At 41.4% G+C, this 12,890-nt stretch overlaps 1 protein-coding gene across 2 annotated transcripts; it reads right to left on the reverse strand.

Annotated features, from left to right (window-relative positions):
* Positions 1-1,806: 1,806 nt before the first annotated feature.
* si:ch211-284o19.8 (protein lifeguard 1) lies at positions 1,807-12,305 on the reverse strand. 2 transcript variants are annotated; one of them, XM_036138575.1, is made up of 6 exons: positions 12,294-12,305; positions 9,514-9,794; positions 7,823-8,023; positions 7,570-7,698; positions 5,228-5,371; positions 1,807-2,158 (listed from the first exon to the last, which is right to left on the reverse strand). In XM_036138575.1, the coding sequence occupies exons 2-6, from the start codon at positions 9,787-9,789 to the stop codon at positions 2,024-2,026; spliced, it is 885 nt and encodes a 294-aa protein (XP_035994468.1). In that variant the 5' UTR covers positions 9,790-9,794; positions 12,294-12,305; the 3' UTR covers positions 1,807-2,023. The 2 variants fall into 2 exon arrangements, with proteins under 2 accessions (XP_035994468.1, XP_021168135.2); XM_021312460.2 differs by lacking the exon at positions 12,294-12,305 and adding an exon at positions 10,505-10,850.
* Between the last annotated feature and the right edge of the window lie 585 nt (positions 12,306-12,890).

A 12,890-nucleotide genomic window follows, 5' to 3' on the forward strand; every position in this document is an offset into this window, starting at 1 on the left:
CCATTTTTACCCCGGTTTAAGATTTAACAATAAATGAGGAAACATTGATCAGAGGTAGAACGGTTTAAATACATATTTAATTCATAGAAATTAAATATGGAGACAGAGTACATACCATTACAAGATGTTGTTCTCACCGCGGTGGATAAGTCTGTCTAACTTTAAAAAGTCTGAACATATCTTTTTTAAGGGTGAGACCATCCCATTGCTTTTAGGAGGAGGGGAAATCTGTTTTGAACAAAGGAACTCTCTTTCTGACCCACCCCCTCAGCAATAAAACTCCATGTTTATCTTACGGTGGAGCAGGAGGGACAGGTCCCACTCTGCTTTCCTCAGTAACCCCAACTAAGATATATTTTTAATTCTCAACAACGGTGGTGCTCTGGGTGAGACGTCTTGTTTCTACACCAAATATTATTCCTTACCGGACACACATTTAGGTTAAACAATCTTTTAGGTTATTCCTTATCAGCTCACAAGTATTAAGATTTTTCTATTTTACATGTAACAGTTGCCAGCTGTTATAAATGGATATTCACCAGGATTTTGCTATATTACCAGGTTTTTTATTCAGGTTAAACACAATGTTTTATATGTCTTTTGCCCAGATACACCACCCTGTCTCAGTATGTAAATAACTTGGAACATCCAGCATTCTCACAAAACCGACTTGTGTGCAACTGAGGCCATCAGTCTGCAGTCATCATGTCATTTGAGTACACTGATCTTACACAACCTTTGAAGGACCTCTGCAGATACATGTTATGATATAATTGAATTATATTTTGATTTGGATTCAGGATACAGGGAAGTGGTTTTCCTACTTCAACAAAGACAAGTGTTTGCAGTTAAATTGGTGCTACCACCACCTCCAGCCATTTAGTTGGTTGTTTGTCTCACATCCCTCTGCTGCTGGAGCCCACCACATGGTTACACACTAACTTCCTGTTCAGTAGAGCCAACCTTCACGTGTGTCACACAGGAGGGAAGCTGCCTGAGGCGACAAAAAAAATGTTTTTTTGCACTAGATTGTATCCTTGTTACGTTTTTAAGTTGATTCTTTCTTATTGTGACCCCAGGTACAGTTTCTCAACCTTAAACCCTCTTTGTACCAGGTCACTAAAGAGGTTGTAAGGACTTAACAGAGGCGCTGATTCAAATAGAATACAGTTTATTAGGGTTACAGGGTAATGCGACACAATCCATTTTACGATAGTTCATGGCCACATTAAAAGCATGAGTCTATGCTGGCCTGGAACCCTGATTGCTGCAAGAAATGATTAAAACCCCAGTTAAATTAATTAGATTGTCTGGAGGAGAAATCCTAAAGAAAACAAACCGCATACACCTTGGTGTCCCGAACAAAAACACGCACACACTCACTCCACAAACCCTGGTGAATACAACACAAAAGAAAAACTCCTCCCACTAGTCTCCTTGATCTAATCTGAATAAAACCAGCACGGGACCCAGGGACAGCATAGATCCTCAGGTGGGTTAAAAACAGGCCAGGGGACTAAACAATAAAAACCCTTCTTTTACTAAAAAGTAAAAAGTAAAAAAAACATAAAACTCAAAAACGGTACTGAAACAGTAGCAGGTCAGCCTCTAAGGAATCCCCAGCCTCAAATGTCCTTTCCTCAGCTATCTACCCCCTTTTAACCAGAAAGGCTTGATTACCCCCAGCTGCACATGATCACAGCGTCCTCCATATATGGGCGGGAGGAAGGGTGTGCATCACTATCCTTCTGGGACAGAATGCCCCGGCTACATTATGATAAAAGCCGTTCATTGCCATCCTGCTTGTTTTTTGTTTTTGTTTTGCTTGTGCTCATCTAAAACACAACTAACCTCTGTTATTAAAAAGGTGGAAAGAAGTCATTTATTCATGGAACTGCTTCAGACAGTATGAATGCAATAAAACGCTGCTAAATAAAGCAAAAATTATAATTTGTCATATTTATTTCTTTAATTATATACATTTGATCATTCCGGTTTGGTTCTGCTGGTGTTGTACACGGCTTCACCTCCTCCCCAACAGGTAGAGGAAGATGAGGACTATGTCCAGGTAGAGCGTGAGAGCAGCGCTGACGTATTCCTCTGGATTCAGCCGATGGCTCATCATCCCCATCATCAGCTGACAGTCGATCAACAGGAACTGAGGCAGGGAGGAAAACGGGGCAAAATTAGGGAAGTAAAGCTTTCCTTAAGTAAAAACACAGCATTCTAATCCAAGAGTCGTCAAAGCTTATTATTATTACATTTTTACCTGGTTTCTTCATGTGGGCTTTCTGTTGCATGTTGACTTATCGTAACCATATCTGTTATTAAAAACCTCTGAGCCTTAGACATATACATCTGCTGTAATCCACAAGTTATAGTCATATTCAATATATTAGAATATAAAAAAACAACTAAACACACATAGATCAATCATTCACAGATTGATGTTTTAAAGCCCTTATTTCTGAAAATTACGATTATTTTTGGCTTGTAATGAAAACATTTAACATTAGAATGTTGGGTGAAACTGATAAAAAGATACATTTTTAATACAGAAATGTGATCTTAATCAAAAAGTGTTTAATTCTTGTCTAAAGTTTATTTACAAAGGGTACTTCTAATCTGACAAATGAGCCTCATTGAACCCATATTCTAATTTACTGAATGTGACTAAATGTGCTTATATATTTTAAAGTGACCTTGCAGGCCTGCATGATGTTTTACATAAAGATATTTACTGATTGCAGAATGACTTGTTAATATACAGCCAGCTATTCATTTGTGAAACAAAGATAGATTTTTACTTTCTCAGCTTTTCCCTTGTTTTTCAGATTAATTCAGATTGTGTTTTATTTTATTTTTATCTGAAAAAATGTAGATTAAATGATGCGTTTACTTAGTAGCAATAAATAATACCATTTTATACCAGAAACATGCAGGTTAATTTTTAAAGCAGCCCGTGACTTACAGAAAGTACCAGACTGATTCTGTACTGATTTTGTACCAGACAAATTCCTAGAAAGTAACCCATACATTGGAAAAAGTCTCTTTTAAGCCTCGCATCTGTTTATATAACTTCTGAGATCCAGGAAGTTAATCTTTAAACTCGGATCCCATTAAATACTCCAGCAAAGTTAGCTGTAAGTTCTTAGAAAGTGTTGTTTAAGTCCCAAGTACTTCTGTCAATGAATTTAGAAAGTAACCTGGAAGTTTAAATAATCTTAAATCTATTCCTTGAAAATTACCTGTAAGTTTTACAAACACCACTGGTACGTTTTGTGTTAGTAATCGTAATTTCAAATCATAACTAAGGTTGTATTGAATCCCAGAACATCAAAGTGTTGCAGGATTGTGTAACGCCCTTAATGAGGAAGTCTGCGAGCCCTGGCAGTATTTGTGGCCGTCACTGTGCTAACCAGCTCAGGGCTGTTTTCAAATGTGCTTCTGATGTAGCCACACGCCTTTAATCTGGAAAACATCTACAATACCGGTTCTCTGGATCAAACCAGTGACTTCAGACCAGTAGAACTGACATCTCTGGTCATAAAGGACACTGGTTACCTGTACAGGTGGCAAACTGGATCACAGAGTTCTTACCAATCTGTTGAAAATGCAATTTTAGTGGATTGCAGAAGCACTTGGAGAAATCAAAGTGACATACAATGCTTTATTTGCTGATTTTTCTCCTGCTTTTAACAAAATATATTTTAATTTAACTTATTTTAAGTTGCCAGACCACCCTTACTATTGCTTTTAGATTTTCTCACAGTCTAATGGGTTCATGCTAATGTACACATGTCTAGCTCCTTTTTTTTCTCATTGTGAGGCCTAACCTGTCTTACCTGTTCAAATGTGTGATGATGATTACTTCCTGGCTCTGAATGTGTCAAATACAAATGATAGTCTCTTGTTATGCAACTTAAGCTCAGCTTTATTAAACAAATCTGAAAGTAAACTTTAAATTTCAGTTTAAAAAAATTAAACCCTGAGTGTTGGAACGTATTCTGCAAGTCCAAGAAAAGTGTGGAAAGTTACCCACAAACTTGTGTGAAAGTTGCCCGCAAATTTCATGCAAAGTGTTCTAGAAAATACTCAAAATTATATTAAAAGTCTCATAAAAGTGAATACAAATTTAATTTTTAAAAAAACACCAAAAAGGTTTGTGGAAAGTACTTTGCAAGTTCTGGGAAAAGGGCAGAAAGTATTAACTTAGTTGTCATGTGTAACTTTCTGGTAAGTAATATGAAATTTGTATCAGAAAGCAACCTATAAATTAGATTAAGGTGAACGTTTCAGTAAAAGAATAAAGAGAACGCTGAAAGTTTGACAGTGTTTGTTGCAAGTTCTAGAAAGGCGTAGAAAATAACCATTTAATGTTCAAATCATCTGTAAATCCAGTCAGTAGCTTGCAGTTTGTTACAGCAGGTCTGAAAAGCAATCTTTAAATTCTGCTGTTCTACAAAAGTTACAGGCAGGTATTTAATTGCTAATATAAGTCCTTTCGCAGCTTAAATACTGTCCAACTCCCAACAAATCCTGCCTCATTTACAGTTCTTTTTTGTCATTCAATAAACAAGGCGGCTGTTTTTCTTTTTGTTATAGAACGTCATGTATCTAAATCCAGTCAATGCAGCTTTGGCCCGGTTCTATAATCCCCTACGTTAAGGATGCCTACAGTCTTTAAGTCTAAAAACCATCAGAGAGTCCTTGTCATTCTTTTCATTCAAAAAGAATGCAAAAAAATGGCTTGTAGAGAGCCAAACTTGTGGACACTAAGGTTTTCTGTGTGTATTGAAATAATTTATAATTATTTTACATGAATTGTATTTCTTAACCATAATGTTTTTTTTATGTAATTGGCATTGTAATTTTATCTTGTGATTTTATACTTGTGATTACTTTTAAGGTTGCCTTTTTTACACCTGGCTGGGGGACTACCGATGAAAATTAGCACTTTTTAGCTAACTCGGGTACATTTACATTGTTTTAATGTTGATTAATGTACACTGTCCCCTTTTAAATAAAAATAAATAACAAATAACAAATAACAAAAAACGATTTTAGATGAGATGATCTCTGCGGAGACAGCTGGAGATAGGCACCAGCAACCCCCGCGACCCCATGAGGGATAAGTGGTTTGGAAAATGGATGGATGGATGGATGATCTCTGCGGAGTGGAAATCTGCATCTATTCATCCGGCCGTGCCGACCATCTAGTCCTTACCAGAGAAAACAGCAGAGCTCCCAGACACCCGTAGACGATCTCGCCAACGTGGGAGTAGTAGAAGGTGCAGAGGAACCCGAACATTAAGACATCCAAGGCCAGGATGAGCAGCACGCCGTAGCAAATGGTAAAGTCATAACGAGTCTGAACACAGAAAAAGACAGGAAAGTTCAGCGCAGCTGGATTTATAACTTAAATAAAGGGTGATGGACAATAGGTTCTGTAATTAACTGTTACCTGATGTCTTCACTATCTCCTAAAACGTCAAACTCACATCCTAAACCTAAAGCTTCTCTCTCCAGGTTCTTGTATATATTTTTCTCCTCTAAGATGCAATCTGTCTATAGAGCTCCAGATTGTGTCCGTCCGTCTGTCTTCTTCCGCTAATCCGGGGTCGGGTCGTGGGTGTAGCAGCTTCAGTAGGGAGGCCCAGACGTCCCTCTCCCCGGCCACTTGGGCCAGCTCCTCCAGAGGAATCCCAAGGTGTTCCCAGGCCAGCCGAGAGACATAGTCCCTCCAGCGTGTCCTGGGTCTTCCCCTGGGCCTCCGCCTGGTGGGACGTGCCCGGAACACCTCACCAGGGAGGCGTCCAGGAGGCATCCTGACCAGATGCCCGAGCCACCTCAACTGGCTCCTCTCGACGTGGAGGAGCAGCGGCTCTACTCTGAGTCCTCCCCGGATGACTGAGCTCCTCACCCTATCTCTAAGGGAGAGCCCAGACACACTACGGAGAAAACTAATTTCAGCCGCTTGTATCCGGGATCTTGTTCTTTCGGTCATGAAAGCTCGCGACCATAGATGAGGGTAGGAACGTAGATCGACCGGTAAATCGAGAGCTTTGCCTTTTGGCTCAGCTCTGTCTTCACCATAACGGATTGGTACAGTGCCCGCTTCACAGCAGACGCTGCACCAATCCGCCTGTCGATCTCCCGCTCCATCTTCCCATCCTTCGTGAACAAGACCCCAAGATACTTGAACTCCTCCACTAGGGGCAGCACATCCTCCCCAACCCAGAGAAGGCACTCTACCCTTTTCCGGTTCAAGACCATGGTCTCGGATTTGGAGGCACTGATTTTCATCCCGGCCGCTTCCCACTCGGCTGCGAACCGCTCCAGTGAGAGCTGTAGATCACGCCCTGATGAAGCCAATAGGACCACGTCATCCGCGAATAGTAGAGACACATTCCTAAGGCCACCAAAACGGATCCCCTCAACACCTTGGCTGCGCCTAGAAATTCTGTCCATAAAAGTTATGAACAGAATCGGTGACAAAGGGCAACCATGGCGGAGTCCAACTCTCACCGGAAACGAGTCCAACTTACTGCCGGCAATGCGGACCAGACTCTGATACCGGTCGTACAGAGACCCGACAGCCCTTAGTACTCCATACTCCCGGAGTACTCCCCACAGGATCCCTCGGGGGACACGGTCGAATGCCTTCTCCAGATCCACAAAGCACATGTAGACTGGTTGGGCAAACTCCCATGCACCCTCCAGAATCCTGCTGAGGGTATAGAGCTGGTCCAGTGTTCCACAGCCAGGACGAAAACCTTGCCGTGCAACAGTCAGATGAGGTGAAGCAGCTGCAGGAACAGACCGCTGCCATCCCAGAAGCGTTTTCACAGATCCTTCCTCCCAGCAGACGCTAGACTTTATAAACATCACAAAAGACTGAATAAATGTTTTCATTCCTACTGTTACTATAGTTTTTTTTTTTAACAGTCTGTTGGGATTTTTAATGCACAAATATACTTATATACTGTATACAGTATATATATCATTGTAAAGCACCCTACACAGTCATACATTTCTTTTAATCAGAGTGTGCTATTTTTAATAACTACAATTTTGCTTTACTTTTGTGGTAAATTTGCCTTTACATTACAGTCTCTTATTCTTGTTTCTTTTCATTTATCGTTGTGTGTATCAGAATTCTCCATTTGCCTCTGGCTGTGCTGCTTTGACAGCTGAATGTCCCCACTGTGGGGCAATAAAGCATATTTCTATTCAGTAGTTAAACGGCCCTGGGCTTACAGTGGGTTTCCCCACTTAGGTTCACTGAAAACAGCGTATATCAGGAAAACTAATTGGGCACCCTATATGGTCTTAGATGGCTCTTGAATGGGTATTAGGCAGAAAAATAAAAATTGCACTATACTTTTGGGTCCCACTTGGGCCCATTCTGGTTCTACAGGCACCTTCTCTGTAGTTAAACATCGAGCCAATTCATACTGCCATCTGGGACCCATTATTGAGCCAATTTCGTGTCCTTATGGACCCCACATGTAACTATTCGCAGTGATAATGACCAAAGGGGACATTTTGAATGAAAAGTGCCCCTACCTGTGCTGAGAACGCAATGATGGCAACAGAAATGACCAGCGTCACCGCCATGGTGATGACGACGGCAGTGGTGTTGTGAAAGGAGGCGATGGTCCCCACCATGTAGGACAGGCTGAGGGTGACAATGACCTGCAGCCACGAAAATCGTTTCACTACACAGCCTTATTGTTATATGAAACAAACTATACACTTGTTGCCCTTTTATCTTAGTTTTGATAAAAATCTGCTCTCTATGTTTTATTTTGTGGCCCACCAGCCCCACGATGTTCCAGGGGTGACGCCTGCTGAAGGATTTGCAGAAGCTGAGGACGATGGCCACCACAGCGAACACGATGAAGGAGCTGAGGTAAGCCCACAGGTGGGTCTGCACGGCCTGTTTGACGACGCTGGAGAAGGTGAACACACAGACCACGCTGAAGGTGAACACCAGCTGGAGCGTCAAGATGCTAAACACCTGTAGGAGAAAACCAGACACAGAGTTTCTAAAAGTAGAATGGGAGGCAGATCCTTTAGCTATCAGGCTCCTCTCCTGTGGAACCAACTCCCAGTTTTGGTCCGTGAGGCAGACACCTCGTCTACTTTTAAGACTAGGCTTAAAACTTTCCTTTTTGACAAAACTTAGAGTGGCTCATGTTACCCTGAGCTATCTCTATAGTTATGCTGCTATAGGTTTAGGCTACTGGAGGACATCAGGGTCTATTTTTCTCACTCTGCTGAGTTTTCCTAATTTTCTCCAATTTGCATTGTTTGTTGTTATTTCAACTTTTAACTTTATGTTCTGTCTTTTTTCTATCTTCATAGTAGGTACACCTGGTCTGGTGTTCTGTTAGCTGTGAGATGATTCCTGGATCAATGTGTGGTTCTGTGCTTTCTGTGTCTCTGCTTTGTCTTCTCAAACTTCTCAATCGAGGCAGATGATCGTGTGGATCGTTCACACTGAGCCTGGTTCTGGTGGAGGTTCTTCCTCCCAGCAAGCATGAAAGGAAATGCTTGCTGGAAATGCTTGCTTCCTCCCAGCAAGCATGAAAGGAAAAAGGGGAGTTTTCCTTTCATGCTTGCTCAGTATGAGGGATTGCTGCAAAGCCATTAACAATGCAGAAAACTATCCCTGTGGCACTACGCTCTTTCTGTCAAGACTTGATGCAATCTGCTGGGTTTCCTTAGAGAGGAAATTTTATGACCAATCTGTCTGTTTGATTTAATTCAGTTTCCATCCATCCATTTTCCATACCCTAATGGGGTGGCTGGTGCCTATCTCCAGCTGTCAATGGGCGAGAGGCGGGGTACACCCTGGACAGGTCGCCAGTCTGTCGCAGGGCAACACAGAGAGACAAACAGGACAAACAACCATTCACACCTAAGGACAATTTGGAGAAGCAAATTAACCTAACAGTCATGGTTTTGGACTGTGGGAGGAAGCCGGAGTACCCGGAGAGAACCCACACATGCACAGGGAGAACATGCAAACTCCATGCAGAAAGACCCAGGGGTGTACTTGAACCCAGGACCTTCTTGCTGCAAGGCAAGAGTGCTACCCACTGCGCCACTGTGCAGCCCAGTTTGACTTTTTAAAGTGCCTTGAGATGAAATGTGTTGTGAATTGGAGCTATATAAATAAAATGTAATTAAAATTTTTATTTATCACCTGATGGGCTTTTGTCTTTGAAGTTTGAGACTAAAAAAGACGCTCAGCTCAAAGGGCAAACCTTTACTCCAATAGTACATAAACAGACATTAGTTTGCAATTGGACACAGGGGCAAATACCCTTTTTTGTGTTTGTGTGTGTGTGTGTGTGTGTGTGGGGGGGGGGGGGATTCACCACAACTGGGTACAACCAAATCTCAAATTGCTCTGTTTTATTAATTCAAAGTCTTCATTATGTTGTTGCAGCGTAGTGTTTACATTTAAAATCAGTTAATAATTGAACGTTTGAGCACACAGACCTTTCTAATAAACCCTCTTCTCACTGTTGTGTCGTCAAACGTCCACGAGGATATAATGGGAGTCGTTTCTGATGCAGCCTCTGGCATTATGTCTTGGAAAGACTCGTATCCCACGCAGGCGGCCTCACTTTTGTATGGACCGGACCCGACTGGGGCGGCAGAGTAGGGTGGAGGCTGCTGGTCCTCGTAGGAGTAGGGTGGAGGCGAGGACTCATCGCTGTAACCTCGGTGCTTTGGACTCCGGCTGGGCATGAGGGGCTCTGTTGGGTTTGACATCCTGGCTGAAACAGAAGGATGCACGACACACGGCGTGTAGGTTAATGCAAAGGAGAAGTATGTTTGACAGCAGATGTGGGTGGACTTTGTTTTTGCATCATTGTGGAAAAGACATCAAGGAAGTAAAACTTGGGCTGCAGCTGAGGAGCCTCTCAAGCTGAGCGAGAGTCTTGACAAAATCAGTTTGTCAGGTCAGTTAATTAACAGTAAATCTGACGTTAAACTATCGTGTTTGGAAAGACACCCGTTATGTTTTCAGTTTTCGTTGAGAAAATACAAGTTTTTGGGGGGTAACTGGGGGTCATTTGGTTTGTTTAACCCTTTTCTCAATGTGACAAATATCAACAGAAAAAAATACTTCCTTTTTTAATTGCCTGGGAGCAAAACCATTTCTTTTCCGCAACAATTAGAGAGATTTCTTTAGCTTCTTTAGCTTAAGGACCTGAGTTTGACGTATTTTCCCTCATTTCAAACGGGGATGTTTCTAAAGGTCCAGTTCTTCACTTTTGCACTTGTTTTAGTGTCACATTTGGGTTCTATGGAAATTAAAAGAGTCCATAATTTGCACCTACCTTTGGCTTGATGTTTTGTGGTTCAAATAATCCCTTCAATTATGATTATTATTAGTTAAACCGAGATTACTCTCACTAAACATTTACAGCACTTAAAAATATTTCCCCCCTCTGTTGTAGAGAATAAAAAGAGATCCTCTTACCGCTTCTTCTGAGTGACTCTCCACAGATCACGACAGTCGGCAGCGCTGCCGTTTCAGGAGGAAATAGGCATTCACTGGGTGTATATAGAGTTCATAGTTCCCCTTCTGTCTCCTTAAAGTGATGTAAGCGGTTTCTGTCGGGTGACTCTGTCATGTAAACCCCAGCATTGGTCCATTAGAGATCCTCGGTGTGGTGTCCCTTAAGTTCTTTGTGTTTGAGTATTTCTATGTCTGCATAAGTCTCTAGAAAAGAAACAAAATGGCGAGTTTCCAGAACCTATTACCTGTCTCATCCATCCCTCCGTGTTTCCCTCCTATAAAGTCTTACCAATGTAGGAGAATGTGCCATTTCTTTTATTTACCCGTTCAAAATCAGCTGAAAAAGACCTAAGACATCTTAAAATATGAGCCTGTAGGACTCTGTGTTTGACCAGGGATATATTTAAAACATTCAAGTCACCAGAAAAATCTTTTTAGGATAAGTTATTGTTTGATTTTTAGTGACTTTTAGGCTTGATAATGTTTGAAAAGCTGCCAAGATAAGTGTCGTCACAACTCAGACTGTAGATCTCAGCTCAACCAGAAGCCAGAAACTAAATCAAGTTAACAGATCTGGCTGATTACTTGGTGAGGAAACTTCACTGGGGAAACAAGAAGTTTGTGTCAGTTTTTATTTCTTAGTTTTTATTGATGGTTATTGATTTGATAAGTAAACAAAGCAGCTAACAGACTTTAAATGGGTCTTTTGGCTCTAAATCAACTTTTTTCAGCATCTTTTCAGTTTTTCTTCTTCCTGCACAGATCTCACATTAAAGATCTACCCTGAGAAGTTTCCTTTTAAGTATTTTTGTAATTGTATTCCTGTTGCAGAACTTAGTCAGTTGAGTACAAAACAATCTTAGTTTGCTAACAGCTGCTTGGAGGAAGGATCTGTGATGACGCTACTATGTGCACCAAGGATGCCGCCATTGGTCACTAAAGGAGTGCTCCAGCTCAATTCAAAGGCAAAACAATGTAAAGGAGTATGATTTAGAACAAATATATATAGTTTATCCTTCTAAATAATCAGTGGGCAGCAAGGTGGTGCAGCGGTTAGCTTTGCTGCCTTCCAGCAAGAAGATCCATGATTCCCGGGTACTCTGGCTTGCTCCTACAGTCCAAAACTGTGACTGTCAGGTTAACTAGTCTCTCTAAATTACCCTAAATTAGTAATGTGTGTGTTTGTGTGCATTTTGTCGGTCCTATGACTCTATGCAGCTCTCTGATAGGTTGGTGACATGTTCAGGGTCTACCCCACCTCTCTACTAACCAGCTATAGACGACAGACTGAGTAGGAAACCATTTGTTTTTTGCAGCAATCAGTACCGACTTATTGCTCTATTCTTGCCCTAGTATATTTCTGATTTATCTCTGGTGATGAGCTACAGGTCTTTGAGGTTAGACCTTCTTTCGTATAACCCTGATCTTCATCTGCCCTGGACCAGTCCAAAACGTTGGTATCACATCCAGTCAGAGTTGCCAAAATGAAAACTTCGAACATGAATCTGACAGATGCATGAATACACTGCAAAAAGGGAAGAAAAAGTAAATAACATTTACTTAAAACAAGAGTATTTGTCCTTGATTTTGTATTTGACCCCAAAAATAAGATATTTAGATATTCTGCACTTGAACTAAGATGATGCCGATGAGTTGTTCCTATTTTAAGTTCAAAAAGTCATGTTCCATTGGCAAATCTTCTTGCTCAAATCAAGGACAAATACACAAATTTCAAGAAGATTTTACTTACCTTTAGTTCCCTTCTTGCAGTGTACTTTTGGGTCTAATTGTATAGAGAAGCACAGACATGGCTTGATGTTTATGCAATCACATGAGTGTTGTTTCACTCATACATTCTGACGTCTCACTGGACTCTCTCACAGCTTCACCAGTGCTGATGATACTGATCAGGTTAGATGAAACCACAGTTAGAAACAGGAAGGAGTTTTTGTTTGTTTGTTTGTTTGTTATAGAAATGACAAAATGATTCTGATGCATGACAATCTAAAAACAGCGCTAATCGTCATCACAAAACCTCAAGTGTGCAAAAAGCCACATTTGCACCTTTTGGCCACATCTGTACACGAATGGTGGGCCCTGTGTAGGTCTTTTTCCTGTGAAGCAAACACTAGACTCATTCTCAGCAGTTGTTGCTGTTTCTTGTCTCTGCTGGCTTGAAGGTTAAAACTGAAAGTTCAGTCTTGACGTAAAAACACAGAAGAGGAAACGGCTGAGGGTCATTGTGTGGTTGGGTACACTCGAAACAGCCGCTGCAGCGCAAACCTACAGAGCAGTTTCAGCAACAAACGCAAAGTGTTTGGCAGACACACTGGTGCGAAAAAGTGTT

The sequence above is a fragment of the Fundulus heteroclitus genome, chromosome 6, assembly GCF_011125445.2.
Source record: "Fundulus heteroclitus isolate FHET01 chromosome 6, MU-UCD_Fhet_4.1, whole genome shotgun sequence".
Taxonomy (NCBI): Eukaryota; Metazoa; Chordata; class Actinopteri; order Cyprinodontiformes; family Fundulidae; genus Fundulus; species Fundulus heteroclitus.

Coding starts and splice junctions, on each gene's coding strand:
- si:ch211-284o19.8 (XM_036138575.1), bottom strand. CDS start 9,789: ATGTCAAACCCAACAGAGCCCCTCATGCCCAGCCGGAGTCCAAAGCAC. Junction 7,699..7,822: donor CCTGGAACATCGTGGGGCTG/GTGGGCCACAAA, acceptor TCGTGGCTGCAG/GTCATTGTCACCCTCAGCCT. Junction 5,372..7,569: donor TCATTGCGTTCTCAGCACAG/GTAGGGGCACTT, acceptor TTCTGTGTTCAG/ACTCGTTATGACTTTACCAT.